At 51.3% G+C, this 18,616-nt stretch overlaps 1 protein-coding gene across 1 annotated transcript; it reads right to left on the bottom strand.

Annotated features, from left to right (window-relative positions):
* Positions 1-1,822: 1,822 nt before the first annotated feature.
* On the bottom strand, positions 1,823-16,629 carry MOB3C (MOB kinase activator 3C). The gene is made up of 3 exons (XM_009585151.1): positions 16,212-16,629; positions 6,158-6,360; positions 1,823-1,852 (listed from the first exon to the last, which is right to left on the bottom strand). Exons 1-3 carry the CDS (start codon positions 16,627-16,629, stop codon positions 1,823-1,825), a joined length of 651 nt encoding a protein of 216 aa, XP_009583446.1.
* Between the last annotated feature and the right edge of the window lie 1,987 nt (positions 16,630-18,616).

The raw sequence follows: 18,616 nt of genomic DNA, 5'->3' as shown, positions 1-18,616 counted from the left end.
ATTGAAACTCACAGCTGTGCATCACTGGAAAAATACCTTCAGGTGGGATGCTGGTGAATAGTCTACAAGGGGAGGATGCAGACCAGCAACATTAGCCTATGTCAAGCCGCTTTCTGAGATGCAAGCTGAGGTCTCAACATGGCATTGAGATCCATCAGTGCTGTGACTCTCAGGGGAAATCCACTCTTTAAGTTATCCTGGGTGCTTTTTGATGATGCCTGTCTTACTACAGATGAATCAGGGAAGCATGAAGTACACCAGGCTTATTAACATTTTTTTAATTAGTAACAGACAAAATGTTTGGACTTTTACTGATTATTTTACACAGAAAATATTTGAATGATGTATCAAGTGGTTTTGTGTCCATTTTGCTCGGTTTTATTTCCATGTAAAAATATACATCTGGTACACAAGATTAAAAAAAAATAGATTTTTGCAACAAAATAAGTGTTTTGAGCACTAAAAATTCACTTGTGCACTTTAATGTTGGCCTAAATATTTACATTTTCTAGCCACATCCCCACCATACCCCAAAAATGGGCAAACCCCAGATTATAAATATCAGCTGTGTCTGGTATACGAAACTTTCCCAGAAAAAGGGCAGGAAACACTAACATAACAATGCTGTGGCTCAGTCAATTTTATTTTAACTCCCCAAAAACAGTTGAAAAAAAAAAGATTTCAACTCCTGTGAAAAGAAAAATGGCACAGGGAACACAACACTAGTTATCAGGCATTGCAAGCAGAAGGGGAAGAAATTTTGAGACATGATACCTTTCAGGGGAATAATGGCACAGACCAGGTAACAATCGTATGCTTTCAAAAGGTCAAAAAGGTTTAAGAAGGACTGATCTTGCCTTTTTGGAAGAACAGGGTAGATTAGATGTCTCTTAAAGTCCTTCTCCACCTGATTTACTATGCTGTAGGGTTGGATAATGGAAAACCAACAATTTCCACAGCCAGCATCTGCTGATCTTGAGCCAAGACAACATGTCAGGAAATGCTGACATGTTGAAAATGCTGTTTTCTGGCAACAGTTTCTTTATACCACTTTCTGAGTCTTTCTCGGGTAGACTGCTGATCACACTGAAGAGTGCCCTAGTTCACCTTCTCTGTAATGGGGCCACCTTGCCATTAGTCCAAGCAGTGTTGGATGCATCTTAGAACATCACGAAGTCCCCGCTGCCAACCGTGAAAAATCCCTTGGGGGGGAAAAAGGGTCCCTTCGGTAAAGCATGAATTAGGGCAGAAGGAGAGACATTCGTAGCTCGTGGTTAAAAATGGTATATCAGCAACTAACCACATGAAGGCAGTTGGGATCAAATGTCACCAACTTTGCAGAGCTGATCTCAGAGGTTATCACAATCCCACTGCATGTGAGAAAGGTAACAGACATTACTTGGTAGCTAAGATCGCACCTGCTCACAGGGCAGGAATCACTAATAAAACATTTGGAGATCAGTGTAGCTGAGGACAAAACAAGAGGAAAGGTAGCTGAAGGAATGTTATCAGACATGGGATTGAGTCTTAGAAACCAGAGCGTGCAAAAGTCAACCAAACTTGCCTTGTTCTCCAGTAAGTCAGTGGCTTTCTAAGACAGGATTCATACAACAGAGACTGGGATCTATTAAAAAAACAATCTGTCCAGAGATGCTTGGCAAGCTTAGGATTCGGCCCTGGCCTGAAGAGGCTCTTCTGCAGTGTTCATAGTTCATTGAGTTGAAATGCCCAGAGTGAGTCCTTGGGAAGAGCTCTCCCACCACAGGGTGTCTTGTCCTATCGGACGCCGAATGAGCCAGCTGAGTTTGCCTGCCAGAATGCTTCAGTGGCAAATTCGTTCTGTCATTTCTTTCTGCATTGAAGGGGGAGAGAAAAGAAAGAAACAGTAAGTGCAAAAGACAGGTTTTAGTAGAGTGACACATCAGGCAGTTTGGTAGGTGTCCAAAAACAGCCCAAGGAAGCGACTGTGGGAGTCTCGGGGAGCGTTTCTCTATTTCCCATGCCAGCCCTCCTGGGAACTGCTCTGCCTCAGCAGCTCCTTCCTGGCATCTTCCTTAGTCTCTGTGGCACAAGGTTATTTTGGCTGTGCTCTAGCTTTGCAAGCAGTCCAAGAAAAGAGCATTGGCTGAGATGTTGAAAGATGCAGGTCCTGCTCCTGACTCAGCCGCGGAGCAGCCAGACAAGGCGGTGCCGCTCTCAGAGCCCCCGTTTGCAGCTGCCTAGGGAGACGGGACATGGAGCTGCTCCTGGGAGCCGCTGGCTCTCGCTCCGGGAGGTGACAACAGCTCACCCAAAGGACCTGTGGTTTTGGCAAGGGATCCCACGGTCACAGTGCAATGCAAATGAGTGCTAATAACAGAGGGCCACAGGAAACCTCTTGCAAGACCGAGCTCTGTTTAGGCTAACAGACTGTTTTCTTTAGCCAGGATGGTGACATGCCAGCTGCATTAGGAAGGTGTCCAGCTTTCAGCTGGTGGAAGATGGTATTTGTCCTTGCCTTAAGGAGCTCAACTAATAGCTTGCAAATCATGTACATTGCTGCAGCAAGGAAAGTCTGTGATTTTCTCTGGCTCATCAGGTTCATGGCTTGTGAATTTGCGTGTGCGCCTAGACCCCCTCACGCACCCCAGAGAAAGGTTTGCACGTTAAAATGTACTCCCAAAATAGATCTGAAGTAGGACTGGTCTGCGGAGAAGGAAGGGTGCGACTCTAAAAAAAGTAGAACTAGGAAGGTAGGATGACCCTTGAGTATATATATACACACTATATATACACTATATATATACTATAAAAGGCCCTTTAGTGATGTAACCAAGAGGGACAGAAGCTACAATCTCAGCTCTTCAGTGCCGAGAGCTTTGTTTTTAAGATCCATCGGGGGAAAGTAGCAAAGAGAGGGCTTCTCTGTAGGAGTAACATGCAAAATCACTGGAGCGCAGAACCGCGCCATCAAATGAAAAGCTGATGCTCTGCCACAAAATCACATTGCAAACGGGAAGTGTTTGCAAACATCTCGGAAGGAGAAAGAAGAGGGGATGAGAAGACTGTGAGCATCCTCTTGCAACAGCATCCAGCTCACCCCACTAGCACAGCACCACGCAGAAAAGCAGCCTTGAGTGGGATGGGTTAGGGCGGCCGGTGGACTACCAAGCCGCCTGCGAGCTCCTCAGGCTGGCCCCAAATGTCCAAAGCATTCATCACACTCTGGAAATCCCCACAGCTCTGCCTTAGTACGCAACCAGCTGGACCTCTGCCAGTGCTGCTGCCCAGCACCGTGACCTGCCCTTGTCAAGGAAGCAAGTGCACGGCTTCTCTGTGCTCCCATATTTTTTGATTTTTTAAGAGAGTGAATCACTGCCTTTCACTAGTTCTGCCCGTACAAAGGATCTCTCTCATTCTCGGCTCCCAAGATTTACTGCTAAGAAATCACATCCCAAAGAAGCTTGACAAAAGGGAAACTGAGGCAGCAAAGGGAGATTCAGCCAGAGGCAGGCTTAAAAACCAAGAACTCCTTCATCCCACAATCCCTGTAATTTTTCTAAGTTATTTGGGCCTAATAGGACATTTTCTGGCTGGGGAGATGCTGGTTTTTTCTTTCTTCTTACTCCTAAATGTGAAAACTGTGGCTCCTCAGTAGAAAGCCCACATCTAGAAAGCTCCAACCATAATACAGCACTCAGACCTGCTGTCCTGTTGCAGATATCTTCCCTCCAAATGCTTGGTAGCCTTCCATAGTCATGTGCAGGGAACAGGCACCTCTGCAGGCAGGAGCCTCCTCTTTCATGGGATTCATGTGGACTAACTCTGGCCATCTAAGTGCAAGGTTAGGACAGTTGTCTGGGCTTATGAGGCAGTGAAGAGAGACTGAGCCTCTCAAGGATAGTTCATCTCATCCCTACTGAGAGATCATCACCTTTCCACAAACCTTGAGAACTTGCAAAAACTAAATCCTGCAGCCTTAGCCTAAAATGAAGGCAAATGCAACGCACTGTCTGTCCTTGTTTAAGTGTCAAACCAGCTGATGAATCCTTCAGGACTTAAAAACACTTAGGAGCAGGGCAACAGCTATGGTGCAGCCCAGTGAGAAGGGGAATGAGCAAAGCAAGTCACTGGTGCTCTGCCCTGAGCTGGGGAGAGTAATTAGCCACAGGAAAGTGGACTGAGGTCAACCATAAAATGCTGCAGAGGTTGGATGTTACTATTTGTGCATCTTCACAACTGCTGCTGAAGCAAAACCAGAACAGCATGAACGCCGGGCTCCCCACATGCTCCACAGAACAATGAACTGGAGCCACACCAGGCTCCCGGGGGCTCAATGGAAAGCCCCTGGGATGCACATGAAGAAACTTCCCATTTTTGCTTTCCCTGCCTGCAGCAGAGAGAAATGCTGTTGGAAGCTACTGGATCAATCCTAACCCATGCAGACTTTGGGACTGATGGCAGTGTCAAGCTGCAGCCTCCCTGGGGTAACAGCATGGCCAGAAGGACCACTTTCAGTTTTTGAAAGTTGGTTATAAGCTGCAGCAACTTGTCCCTCCCTCCTCAGCTCAGCATTGCATCCTGGACACGGCTGTCCTCTGGTTGCAGGACACACTCATACACACCTACAGCAAGTCATTGCCTGAGGGAAGGAGGTCTCCCATGTGGTTGGGTCTGCTTGGGGCTTGGATGCCAGGCAATGGGCACACCAAGAAATGAGGCATGGATAGACCAAAGGTAAATGTGTCTCATTTTCTTGTAGTTTAACCCTGGTTGCATCACATGGGAAAATCTGTTCATCTTAGATTCCTCCAGACCCATAAATCATCTCATGTTGCATGTGAGTGACTGGCGTTGAAAGCCTATTTAGCAATGTCAGCCTCTGTTTTGGCTATTAGGTGCTAATTATTTACATTAGCAAGCATCAGTCAAAAGAGATGACACCATTATGGGCTATATATCAATGCTAAAGAAGCTTGTTATGAGGAACGGTGGTGAGGAAGACTAACAGAGGACAGAGTGACGCTGAGCTGCCATTTTGTGGAGCTGGGGGCCACTGTGATAATATAGGTCACAATCAAACTCTACGAAATAATTAATGCAGATGCTGTTGTCATTCAAGTCTCCCCTAATTAGATCATCATCTCTCCATCCCCCCAAATCACGATCAGAGCAGACGGGCAGCAAATTGACTGAGACAAATGAAAGCAGAAGAGTAAAGCCGCTTAGCTTTAGATATTCCTAAACAGGCAGCTCATGCTGGGACTTTTCTCAGCTCTTTGTCTCTCTGGGATTAGATCCTCTTGGTCTTCCCTGGTTCTCTGCTGCTGGATACGGCCTTTTCTGCAACCCAGCCCTTATCACAGCGTGCTAACTACTGGGTTCCCTATAATTCTTCTCCCCATTGCAACATGCCCTCCCTAGGTCAGACCACACTCACCCTTGCCTGTGACACACTTGCTTCTCTTACAAAACTAACTAGTGCATTTTCTAGTTTATGTGCCTGGGCTGTCTGGCCTCTGCTTCCCACCAGTCTTGCTGTTTTTAAGGACTCTCACTCTCTGCCTGGCTAATTGCTTCCCAAGGGAGGCTGCAGGGAAGCTTGGAGCTCCAGCAAGGCCTCTCCAGCTTGGCCTCTGTAGCTGTTGTCTGGAGCTGCATGTCCTATTGGGGCCTGCCTTCCTGCAGCCTCATTGTAATTCATGCTAGGATCTCAAGCAGGGACCTTAGTCTGCTAATAGGAAAACTCAAGACTGTGGAGAGGAGACTTGGGCTCAAATCTGACCCCTGAAAGCCATGTGGGCACAACTGGCTGGAAACACTTTGATGTGCAAGTTGCATTAGAGCTACCAAGACAGTATAGAGGGACGCTATGTTCCGGTGGGCCTGAGAATACTGAGGAGCGATTCATAGACATGGCAGCAGAGGCAAAGTTTAAGGAGGGTTTTCAAAGGGTGCAGGGTTTCCTCAGTGTTGCTGGGAAGTTCTCTCTCAGAGAACTAAGGCTGATGGTTACAGGACTGAAAATATGGGTGTGCTTCTGAGGTAGGGTGGCTGAAAGAGTCCAGTGAGGGTGACTGCACTGCTCAGAGTCCACCCCCACCTGAATCTACCAGCGCTGTGTTCTGCCCACACCACTCTCACCCCCTCCACCTCCCCATCCCTGGGGCATCCTTACCAAAGGCTCCAGCTCCCGATGGTCAACGAGGCTGAACTCCCTGATGAAGTAGTAAAAGTGCTTGTAGCAGGTGTTGACGTGAGCCTCAGCACCCATGTTGATGATGCTGTCAAAGTGGTGGATGTAGACATGGACAAAGACACGGAAGAGGCGGGTGAGGATCTTAGTGCAAACTTGCTGGAACTGCTTGGGGAAGGGAACACCTGCAAAGCAGAAGCAAGTTGGAAGCCATTTGACCATTTCCAAAAAAAAAATCTAGCGTTTAAATGTCACGGTCATGCTTAATAGGCAGTCATGGATGATGAGGAAGGGCTCCCTTGGCTAATGTCAAGAGTGACAGCTACACCGGGGCAATGTGCATCTAGCTCTCCCCACATACTTCCTCATTGCCCAACTAGCAATTTGACACAGGCATGGTCTGAGGATTTGGGGAGTAGCCCTAGGAGAGAAAATTTCTCATCCAGTGGAGGAGGCCACATCTTTCCACACCTGGCTCTATCCAGAGCGATCTTGCAGAGGATCCTTCTGCCCTCTCTCCCTGCCTTTCCCCTACAAGCCTGTGCAGGCACAGCGTAAGTCAAATTGTGTTTACCCAGGTCCATGAACAAAACTAAACCTCCTCCCAGCAGAAAAGATACCTTCCCTGGTCCTCTGAACCAAAAGCATAGTTCATACCGTTTTTCTTCCTCCACATAGCCTCAAACATCACTTCTGATGCGTCATCAGAAACAGGTGGGGTTTCTACCTTTTTTCCTGATCCTTGTTTCAAACAAATGTCCCATTAAAACAGGAAGAAAACTGCCCATCTTAATGATGCCTAGGTTGTAATTTCATTGTACCTGTGTGATGCTCCCTCCTGAGATGTCCTCCCAGGTTGTTCAAGAACGGGACCCACCACACATTGCTGTATACTTTCAGCCTTGTCCCGCACAAGGATACAATTTCATACTCTACATTTCCATCCTTGTCTAAATGCATTGCTATCACCGTGAAAATCTCAGAGGTGTGATACAGTCAGTGTCAGCAAGTTTGGGGTAAATCTCTAAAGGAAACTTGGCTTTGAAACCCTGAATATATTTTTTGGGAGGAGGAAAATGAAACAACTGGAATTTGTTTTCCTGAAGTTTCTTCCTCTCCCCTGAGCAATTCGATGCAAATTTGCAAAGAACAAAATAAAAACCTCCCTTCCCACGGTTGTACCAGCCTCCTCCCTTAGCTTCTTATTAATGCAGCACATAACCTCTTAAAAATCTTTCCAAATAATCTCTGCTCAGCCATGGCCAGCTCACACATTTTGCGCTGTGGAAAGCATCAGCAAATCTCTTAGCTAAAAAAATCTAAAATAGTAATTTTATCTTTGAATCTTTCTCATCAGCCTCTCTAGGCAATTAAACTATTTTTCCCAAAGGCTCCTGGCAGTTTTGTTTCCCAGCAGCAGTGCCATGCCCCTCTCCTCCGTGGGTGGCAAAACGCATCATGTGTGGAGCCTGTGTTTTCAGTGGCCAGGGTTCGGCGGGTGCTGGGTTCAGTATCGCAGCACTCGTAACAGAAAATGGTCTTTGGTCTAAAACAGTCACCCTCCGCCCAGCCCAGTCTCCATTTGCTTCGTGGGTGCAGCGGGCAGGGCAGAAGCGCGTGTGCTTGTGCCACAGGTGGATGTCCCAGCCACCACTTGGAGGAGGACACGTATCTCGGCTCAGCGTCACACGAACACAGAGAGGTGGTTTTGGGACTGATTCACGGCCGCTGCTCTGCATAACCACGAGCACGCTGCAGCCCCAGGGCTGCTCCCGCAGCAGGGACCTCGGCATGACCCGTTTCACTGCCGGCTCTAACAGGTCCTGTTAGGACTTTCTGGGAAAGGTGTTCACATCTGGCAAAGTACAACCAGGCTCTCCCCATGCCAGCAGCTCAGAGCTGGTACTGGAGATCTGCTTCTGCCCTGCACCCTTGACTGCGGAGCTCTCCTTGCCTGCCAGTCTGATAAGGGCAGGGATCAGAGAGAGAGCTCCAGGTTTCCCTGCAGTCAGGAGGGACACGGTGCTTTATCAACAGCTTCATTTGAGCTTTTTGCACTGAGTGAGAATTTGCTGAGCAAATAAAAGCCATCCAGCTGGGGGCTCAGACATGCTGTTAGGGTGGCCCCTGCAGACCAGCTTTGAAGAAACATTTTTTTCAATAAAGAAAAATGCATCGTGATAAGTAATTTCTGATGAGCGCACATTGCCGGGCCCTGGCTGGGGAATACACGCTGTTCTGAACAGCCTGTCTCCCTGGGACCAGAGGCGAGCAGTCGCTGCCGGGAACTCAGCAAGGTGCCAGCAGGCAGACAGCGATGCATTTGTTACCTCCAGGTTGTCACCTGTCCCACTTGCCTCGTGCCTCCTCCGGTCAAAGCAGGCAGCGAGGAAGAAATCAGACCTGAGCAGCCACTGGGAGTTTATCGCCAAACTGCGAAGAGTGATAGTGAAGGAAAGCAGCAAACCTCAACCCAGTCCTCAGCTGAGAAAGAAATAAGATCAGACAGTGAACAGCAGATCAAAAGGATTTCAGACTCCCAGGGCTGTTAGCATCTGTGGTCCCTATACTGCTGTTAGATGAGCCACCTCCAGAGCTGGCAGATGGTGACAAGTGGTTTTCCACCGCTTTTGTCCTAAGGTTAGCCAGGAACCGTCTTGTCCTATAAATATTACCAGCAAGTCTTCATGGACATGCTGGCAGCTGAGAGACACCTCCAGCTACATCCTGGGTTCTCCAAATCCCTTGCTTGCATCAAGGAACAGAGATTTGGCATAAATCATAGAATCATAGAATCATAGAATAGTTTGGGTTGGAAGAGACTTTTAAAGGTCATCTAGTCCAAATCTCCTGGCCATCGGCAACTATGGGAGTTGCTGAGCTATCCTATACTTAATGCCTGGAAAGATATCATCAGGCTGCCAGGACCTACCAGTACCCTTCTGGGCTACCCCACCACTGTGCTTTCACATGAACCCAGCAGCAGCAGCAGCTCCCGGGAGGTGAAGCTGGGCTGCTCTTCTTTGTGTCCATCACAAGGTGTCAGTGTGTGCCATCTCCTCCAGACATGGGCAGGCTGTAGTGGTGGCCGGCTGTCACTAATGGACTTCTACAGGTCACCCCTCACCCTACCGTGTCCTGACACCACCACCCACGATGGTCCTTTGGGTCCAGGGGTCACTGGGGTCCGGCTCTAGCTCTTTCTCCCCGCGTCACCCCTCTCACTCGCACACATGCCCAGGGAGGCAGGGGCAGCCCCAGGGCACAACCCTGGCCATCGGGTCCTGCTTCCTCTCCCCGTGCTGCAGCCACCTCTGCGCCTCCTGTGCCAGGACCCTCCATACAGGCTACGGATGCTTGACTGGACCCTGCATCTGGCACGGGGGCCTGCGCCAGTTGATCAAAGCGCTCCCCCGTGGGAAGGAAGCAGGACAGATATCTGATAAGCAGGTTGCCTCCGCCAGCAGCAGTCGTGCCTCGCTGCTGATCTCCGGTGACCTAGAAAGCAACCCACAGCAGCCCCAGCAGGCACTGGCCACGCTGGCGAGGAGCTGGAGAAATTCCCCATCCCCTCGCCCAGAGCTGAAAGGAAAGGGTTCTCCAGTAAAAGCTGCATCTGACCAATCTGAGAACAGCAGAAAGATCTGGCATAAATACGGCTTGCCCTGGGGCACGGCTGCCCCGCCGGTTTTAAATACGGCTTGCCCTGGGTCACGGCTGCCGCGCAGCGGATGTCCAGCGGACAACGCATGTGATGTGACATCCTCTCCAGCACACGAGGGGACACAGCAAGAGCAGGCTGTGCCTCCTCCCGGCAGCCAGGCGCACATTGCAGCCAGCACATCCCAGCAAGGGGAGAGCCCTGGGACAGGGATCTCAGTACTGGCACACACCTATCCTGCCCTTGCAGATGTTTAGCTTGAAACCGAGCAGCCAGGCCCCTGTACGTTCACGTCGAAGCTGTCTTGGCTGCTGGGAGGGGTCACCGCGACAGCAAGCAGGGAGCAACAGGGCCCATTCCCCAAGCGTGCGGGGCAGCTTGGGGCTGCCACCTCCCTGCCAGGCTGGGCCAGGCAGGTCAGCGTTACAGCCGGCGGCAGAGAGACCCCGTTAGTGGCCAATGCGCCGATAAGTGGCACTTGGGAACGGGGCAGTGGTGGCCCTTGCTTGGGGGACTTTCTCCATCTCTGAGGTGGTGCATGAAGGAGCAGGAGTAGCAGCTTGGTGAAATGAAGGGATGAGGCTGGTGGGACAGACTCTGCGTGGCTGAGATGACCCATTAGCAGGAGTGTGGCGGGCCAGGGGAAAGTCAGGATGGAGCCCCAGGTTTTGACAAACCACCCTGGCAGCGTGATGTTTCTTGGGTTTGTTTCACCCTCCCCAGCCCTACAGACACACGGCAACCCAGCAACGCCATCCCAGCGTGTCCCACGGATACCGGTCCCAGCTGCCCCAAGGGACAGCAGAACACCACAAAACCCATCTGGGCTGATTTAAAGGCGTGAAAATTACCCTTACATTTAAATCACCGGTGCCCACCATCCAGCGACCTTGGAGGAAGCAGCAGCAAACCCACAATCTAGCCCCCCTCTGACTCTTCTTGCGTGATGAGTGATGAGGAGGGGACCACGGAGTGCAACGTGAGCTCGCTCAGATGCTGGGAAAAACATTTATACACAAGTTCAGCTCTTTTTCTCCACCCATGATCACAGGCATGCGCTACCCAGACGCTGCACACAGACCAGACGGCCGGCGCTGGGAGCATCGCCTGTCCCAGGGCGGAAACGCAGCCCGATCCCAGGAGGAGTGGAGCAGAGCAGCCATCCGCGGCGGCGGAAAAGGGAGGACCTTACCCATGCTCCAAGCCAGGGCAAAAGCTGAGAGTACAGCAGGTACAATTTCACTCCCTGCAACGCAGCCAGGGCGCTGGCGAGTGGCGTGACTCACAGCCCTGAAATGAATTACCACCTTCAGTTTATCTTGCATGTTTTGCTTGAAAACCCCAACATGTGATTTAATGCTCCGAGAAGTCTGTTTTCCCCACTCTGTGCTGATTGCTTCAAAACATAAGGAAACCATGTGGGACCACGTGTAAAAGGAAATGAAAATGAGAGGTAACAAAATGCCTGCGCTTACGGTAAGGAACTGCGAATGGCTCTTGATCTTTCTTGCCATCTCTCCCGTCCCTAACCCTCATGCTCCAGCCAATTTAATTTTTTCATGACGAAACAGTACTGGGAAGCTATTTTGCTTCTTCGCAATTGTATTTTTTTTTCTCTGCAAAAGCAGTAATTCAATGAACTATGTGATGAATTATTGTTGTTGTTATTATTTCTCAATTCCATTTTGGCCACCGTGGTGTTCGGTGATTCATTTTTTCCCAAAAATAAGTCTTTAAAGCCCCATTTAAAACTAACAGCATGATGGCAGCTGCAAGCTGGTATGGTGTTAATTTTGGAAGAAAATAGGCAGAAAAAAAAGACAAATCATGTAAAAAATAGCCAGCTGAGAGAACGGCAATAATTAGCTGAATTCTGAACATTTTTCTCATGTTGTTATGGGGAGAAAGTATCGGATAATTTCACACCAAGTTTTTTCTGTTTTTTATAATTGTTTTGGGACCACGCTTGAATGGCAGAGCTTGAGTTTTGAAAAGCTTTCCAAGAACTGTTCCAAAATCTCCTGTGGCTCGTGCTCTTTAGAGCCACAGGCACATTTGGCAGAGAGCGCAGGGTGTTTCCGGCGCTGGGTCGGGTCCAAACCCTGCGTCCGCACTGATTTAATAACAGAGACGTTTCAGCAGCCGCGATGGTGCTGATGTAGGACGCCCGGCCTTGTGCATCCCGCAGCCTGGCGCTGGGCTGACTGGTGCAGACGCAGCCGACTGCCAGGGGCCCTGCAAACCCCATCGACCCAAGCCTCCTCCCCGGCCCACCGCTGCTCCCTAAAACCAGGCACCACGGGGCAGAATGATTACTGGGAGGAGCCGATATTTTCCAGGTGGTAATTTGTTCACGTGGCCACTCACTGAAGAAATCTACTGATATAGTTTTACCAGCTGGTAAAAATACACCTGTAGAATCATTTATTCTACTCCCTGCATGGGAACAATGCTCATTCTCCATTTAAATGTATTTTTCAGGACAGCTGCATTGGTTGGAAGAGTGGAAACAGAGCGCTAGCAAATGCAAACTGATACGGGTCGTCTGGGAAAGCTGCTGCTGCTGTAGATTTATAGCGATCAGGTTGGCATAGCTCCGTGCAGGGATTTGTCTCATCTTGACTGGCAGACAAACAGGTTTCCGCTCCAGAGGAAGGATTATACAGCAAAGCCTTTAAGTGGGACCAAGCCCTGCAGGTGGATTTCCCTGGGGATGGGGAAGACGCAGTATCTCTCCCAGACCCTTGCAGAGGGTTTGGCAGCCCCCTGGCCCCATTAAACCATCATAGGGATTTTCTGCTGGTGCAAGCGTGCCATCCGAGGGCTGCGGTCCTGCTGGTTAACTGTGCCAGGTCACAAGCTGTCTGCTGGTGTCAGGCTCCCTAGCTGCCATTTCAGATGTTGGCTGCCCCTCCGGCCTCGCTGCAGAGCTGGCACAAGCTCTGCATCACGCAGTTTGGCCAAACCGAAGGTGTTTGTCACCTGGGTCGCTCTGTTCCCCTCCCACCTCCACAGCTCTGACACGCGCTGAAGGACCAGATGCTTTAGTGGTGCAAATCAGCCCAGTTCTGCTCCGGTCACTGGGGTTGTGCCCATTTACACCAGCCAAGGTCTCCTCCTTGATGCCAAAGGACCCTGTGAGCCCACAAGCCAGTGAACCAGCTCTGCTCATTTCCAGCTGAGCCTCTCACCCCAGGGAGAAGGATTTCCCCACTCTGACCCATGAAATACCTCCCCCTTAACTGTCAGGACAGCCATGAGTGAGCCCTGCTGAATCATGTGCTGCTTCAGGCTTTGTAGCTTTTGGATGGAGAGGGATGCTGAGGTTAGCCTCAGGCAACGTTAGCAAGTTGGGGGAACACTTACTGTTTCTAAAAAAAGAAAAAAAAAAGAAGTCTTTTGTCTGCGGTCAGGTGGCCTTAGCCAAGGAAATCTTTGTGCTGGACAGTTTTATTGCACATGGCAAAGAGGGGCCAGGAGGGAAAGCTGAGATGTACGCAGCTCATGAAACACCCACTGAGTGGCTGTGCCGGTGGACCTCTCCAGTGTGAGCAGGAGTGGAACAAACCTTCATGCTAAATCCCATCTCTGCTACTGATATTGCAGAGCCTCACCTCAACCCCAGAGCATGAAATTTATTTTTCCCTCCATCGCTTTGTCAGACTTCTCCCCCTCCTTAAAACAGCTCACATCTCCCCTGTGTCCTCTCTGTGCCTTATTCTCCTTGCCCTGGGTCTTTTCCCTCTGGGCTGGCTCTTTAGGAGGGAGGCTGAGTATCTCCGTTTGCTCGCCCTGGCCGCTGTCCCTGAGCCCCGCGTCCCTCCCTGCTGCGTCCCCCAGCCTCCCCCGTCATCCGGCGCGGCGACGAGGAGCAGCCCGTCAGGAAGGGGCGGATGTGACATTTCCCTTTGGCCAAAAACCTCCGTCTTCTGAAATGCCAGAGCAGCCGAGTAATTACCCAGCGCACAAGGCAGGCCAGCGAAAGGCAGTTAATTGGGGACATACTGACGACAAACTGCCACCGGCTCCCTCCTCCCCCTGCTGAAAACAACAGCCTTTCATGCGTTTTAAAGTGCGATCTCAGGCTAAGTTCCCTTTTAACATGTGCGAGGCCAGAAGCACCTTGCTTTGCCAGCAAGGGGAATGAAGTCACTCAGGGATGTGAGGGTCCCCACCCCCAAGAAAGGGGCTTGGAAGAGGGACCCTGGGAATGGCTTTGGAAAAGAAAAAAAATGGGTTTGCCCCACAACCGCCTGCAGCCAGCCTGGATCTCACCCAGAACTACCCCCACGCCGAAACGAAAGGAGAAGTGGAAACCAGAGACACCAGCCGTCCCTCCTCATGTCGGGATGTGTTACACCTCAGAGGGAGAAGTGCCAGGGACAGGGTGAAAACCAGCAGAGCCGTGACTGTACTTGGCTTTTGTGCCTCTGAGGGAGACGTGGGAGAGTGGAGAGTGCTGCGATGACGCCGTCCCTCCGTGGCTGCCTGCTTTCTGCAGTATTAAGACTCCCTGTAGCCCTGACTCCCCAGAGCAGCTTTCAAGCAGCATCACATCCCAAATCCCTCCTGAAAGGTGTGAAACTGGACCAGGACACTCTTCTTTCTGGCCAGAGGAAAAATGGAGTAAATCTATGTCTGCGCCCCTGCTTTTAACAGCACACAGAGCTTCTCCTTGGGAACAAGCCTTGGAAAATGGAAGATCCAGCCTGTACCCTGTGGCTGCCGTTTCGCCCTTAGGTAGCAGCGAGCCTGGTCCCAGCTGCAGCCAGAATCAACAGGGACTTCGTTGTCCCCAGCAGAGCTGGGGCTGCTGGCACGGAGCATCCTGCACCAGCACCGTCGGCCAGCCACACTTCCAGCCTCCTCTGTCCGCCGGGATGTGTGGAGCCCACTGAGCCCACGAGGGAAGGATGCCTCCATGGCGCAGCGGATGAATCCCAAGGGCTGACTCCCCTGTGCGCCCCGAAGGCAGGTTATCTGCCTGTCCTCCGGCACGAGGATCTGGCACTGCGCTACCCAGACCGCCAGCAAGGGGAAGGCGGCAGCTATTGCCTGCAGGTCTTGGCTTCAGGTGATGGAGGGAGACAAAAAGAAAGCCCCGGAAGGCAGGTGTACCACCCTAACCCCAGGCATAGCCAGTGCAGCCAGGTCAGACCAGGGTTCTGGGGGGTCACCCCATCCCAGAAGGTGGAAATTAAGTTTGGCACAAGCAGCCTGCAGGCACTGCTTCCCTCTTGCTTGCAGAGCCGCGACGCCTCTGAGCCTCCGAGGGCCAGAGACTTCCCCCAAAAATACACAGAACTAGATGTTACAGCACAGCCAAACAGGGCTACAACAGTTAGTGACAGCCAGTCATCCCACACAGACCATTTTCTTCAGTGTTTCCTAGCATATTAATGAAAATCCTGAGCCTAAACTGCAGATTTCATATGGCTCTGTCAGCTGTGCTGCTTGGGAAAATGAAAAAGGTCAAGCAGACTTGCAAAGCCAGGTGTTTCCCCCCAAAGCTCCTTAAATCTTCTTTTACATTCAAGCAGCTTTGCATTTTATCTGAAAAGCAACCACTCCAAGGTGCGACCTGAGGCTCTGGCAGCCCCACCACCCAACGCATCAGCTCCAACCCTTGAACTCATCTCCCCAGACTATAAGAAAGCAGCTAAGTAGCAGGGCTAATATCGGCCCCAGCAGCTGCCAAGCGCTGCAGGTCAGCAGTGGAGGGGTTAGTTTGCAAGCTGTGTTGCCTTTGGCAGGTGCTGCAAGTTCCTGAGGCCAAACTTTTTGAAGGGATGCATCGTCCATGCTGCCAGCTGGAAGGGCCAGATCCTGGGTCAGGCATCTCTGCTTGGGCAATGCCTCAGCTAAATAGCAAGATGTGTGATGTATAATCAGGGCTGAGATAAATTAGCAGAGACGGAAAGGAGCTGAGAAGTGGAGCAGCAAGGTGGGATGAGGGTTAGACCTTGGGAGCATGAACCTACCTGGAAAACCAGAAAGAAATGGAGTTGGTTAGGCAAGAGAAGAGCGCGCTGCAGGGATGTGATGACCACCTCTAACCAGCCCTGTGGCTCAGCTCCTTGAGGAGGGGCAAGGGAGTTGATGACCTACCAGCCCTCATTTCTCACAGTCACAGAATATGTGGAAAAAGTTCAAGCACAGAAAAGAACAATATTGTTTTCCACATCCCCTAGGAGCCGGGCGAGGAATCCCAAGCTCAATTTGCAGCAAGGGGGTGTGAGACGGACATGGAGGAACACCTGCAACAGGAAAGGCTGCAATCCTTCAGATCACAAAGTTCAGCAATACCAACCCTGAGGTTGTAACCTGCACCGGTTACAACCCCAGCCTTCCCGCGAAGAACCAGAGTGCACTCACCTATCCTGGTGGGGAAGATGTCCTCGTTGTTAATGAGCATCTCGATCCAGTCCATCAGCATACACATGTACTGCGGGGCCGACAGCTTGGTCGGCTTCTTGTATTTGCTATCGTCCTGCCACCTGTACTCGTACTTGAGCCCGCCCGACATGATGGGGCAACTCTTCTCCGTGCAGTACTCCGACATGGTGCCGTAGATGAGGTTGATGCGGTTGAAGAAGTCCACCACGTGCACGGCGATCCAGTCGTTGATGCTCTCACCAGGAGGCAGCTGCACCACCGCTTTCAGGTCCAGCCCGGACTTGAGGGAGGCCTGGGCTTTCTTGTACAGCTCGAAGCGCTGGGTGCCCGGCTCAAACTTCTTTCGGGGACGAAACGTTTTGTCTTTGTTGAAGACTTGCTTGAGACACAACGCCATCGTGGGCAGGGCTGGCCAGGGTGAGGGCAGAGGCTTGGCACAACGTGAAACCCAAGGCTGGGGTCTTCAGGAGCGGAGGTTTCTGGGAGGAGAAAGAGAAATTTTGGTCACCTGTGAAGGCAGCTGCACGCGTGGGCACGCTTGCAGGGACGAATTCACACCAGGATGCTGGCTGGCCCCGCTGCTGTGGCAGCACATGAGGACAGAGATGTCCTCTGTGGTGAGCTCCTGGCCCTTCTACACTCACCAAGGTGACCTGGAGCAGCTGCTGCCACCTCACCGGCACCGGAGAGGGTGAGCGCTGCTGCACGCACCCCATGCAAAGCTCGATGGCAGACAGAGCCCTTCCTCCCTCCTGAGCATGCCGGGAGCTCATCGGGCTCCAGCCAGCCTCTTACCTCCGGGGCTTTTATCAATAACTGCTGCAATAAAGCGAGAGCCACGATATCAGTGGAGCTCACCAGCCAGGACAGTCCAAACCTGGTGGCCCTTTCCTCTTCCAGCAAAGGGGAAGTGTCTCTTTCCCAGGGGTTTCTCAGTACAAAGAACCCCTGACCCTGCTGCGGCGGCTGGCAAGCGATGCCCCGGGGACTTCGCTGCGACCGCAGCTGGCTGCTGGTTCACACAGCCCCAGCGCCGAGATCAATGGGAAAAGGGGGGATTATTTTTGTTGTTCTGCCCCGTGTGTTTGTTCAAAAGAACAAAACCCGCATCCGAAGGAGGGAAGCGGCAGCCCAGCACAGCAGCGCAACGTGCCAGGATGCGGCCGGCCCTCCCGCCATGCACACAATGCACACCGGAGCAGTTGGGGTGGCGAGCCGATGCTCCGGGCGACTCCGTCTGGAAGTCACGGCTCAGCAAAGCGCTGAGCTCACCCCTTCCTGCCCGAGGTTAGCAGCACACATGAGGGCTGCAGTATTTCCCCTTTTTTTCTTTTCCTCCCTGAAGCTCCAGTGGAAATCCCATCCGCCCCAGGCTGTCCCGGACAGGCTGAAATACGCTTGTGCATTTAGTTACCTGCGCTCATCACCGGTGGTGTTAATGTGAGATCAAGGCCCCCTTGTGCTAAATGTTTTGCTGAGGCTTAGGGAAAAGAAAGTCCTCCAACAGCCTCCCCCTGACAGGAGGAGATGGAGAAAGAGTTAAAAAAAAGGAAGAAAAAGATTCACAGAAAGGGGAAGTGACTTACTTAAAGTCACGAGCAGGAGGGAATGGTACCCAAGCCAAACCTGGATGCATGTTCATCATTAAAAAGACAGCTTTCAGCCAAAAGCTTGCTATAAAAACTCTGTTTTCTAAAGTTAGTCCTGAGCCACAGGCAGATCCTATTTTGCCCAGCAGAGACCAGCTAAACATCTTGCAAGGCAATCCTCGTGCTCCCCTCAAAGCCCACCCACGGGGGCATCACTGGGAGTCAGCAGGACCTAGTGATCACCCCAAACTCTGGCAGGATCTGCCCTGCGAGGATTTCTACACCACAGCCAGCATGTGGCTGCAAGTGCAAACCCTGGCGTGGGTGCCGTTAGTGCACTAACCACGGCCTTTCCCGCAGGCTGGAGTGATGCTTTGCCAGCATCACGTAGCTCGCCGCATGGTGGTACCAAACCCCGCCATGCTCTGCTGTACCCAGGTACAACGAGACCTGAAACTGTATGTTTTAAGGTGCTTTTTGCCCCACAGAGGGGGTCACAGCCATCACACAATGTTATACAGGATGACTGTAATACCGGGGTATCTGCAAACCTTCCCCAGCTCATGTGGCTGGGTGGGATTTTAACAGCTCCAGCCCTGTTATCCTCATTTATTGCTGAAGGGCAATGACTGGGAGATATTTCTTGGATGCTTTTTCCTCCCCTGCCCCAAGCACCCAGCTCCGGCCATGTCAAAGAGCTTGTTACCCACTTCAAAAAAAGAGCACGAGCTCTCCAAAATGCCAACTGATGGAGTCATCATGTCATGACTCCTACCTGTCCTGAGGGGAAGGGTC

This window comes from Fulmarus glacialis, unplaced genomic scaffold (assembly GCF_000690835.1).
Source record: "Fulmarus glacialis isolate BGI_N327 unplaced genomic scaffold, ASM69083v1 scaffold24419, whole genome shotgun sequence".
NCBI lineage: Eukaryota > Metazoa > Chordata > Aves > Procellariiformes > Procellariidae > Fulmarus > Fulmarus glacialis.
The sequence above is the reverse complement of the archived record's forward strand: the minus strand, read 5'-3'. Positions and strand labels throughout refer to the sequence as shown.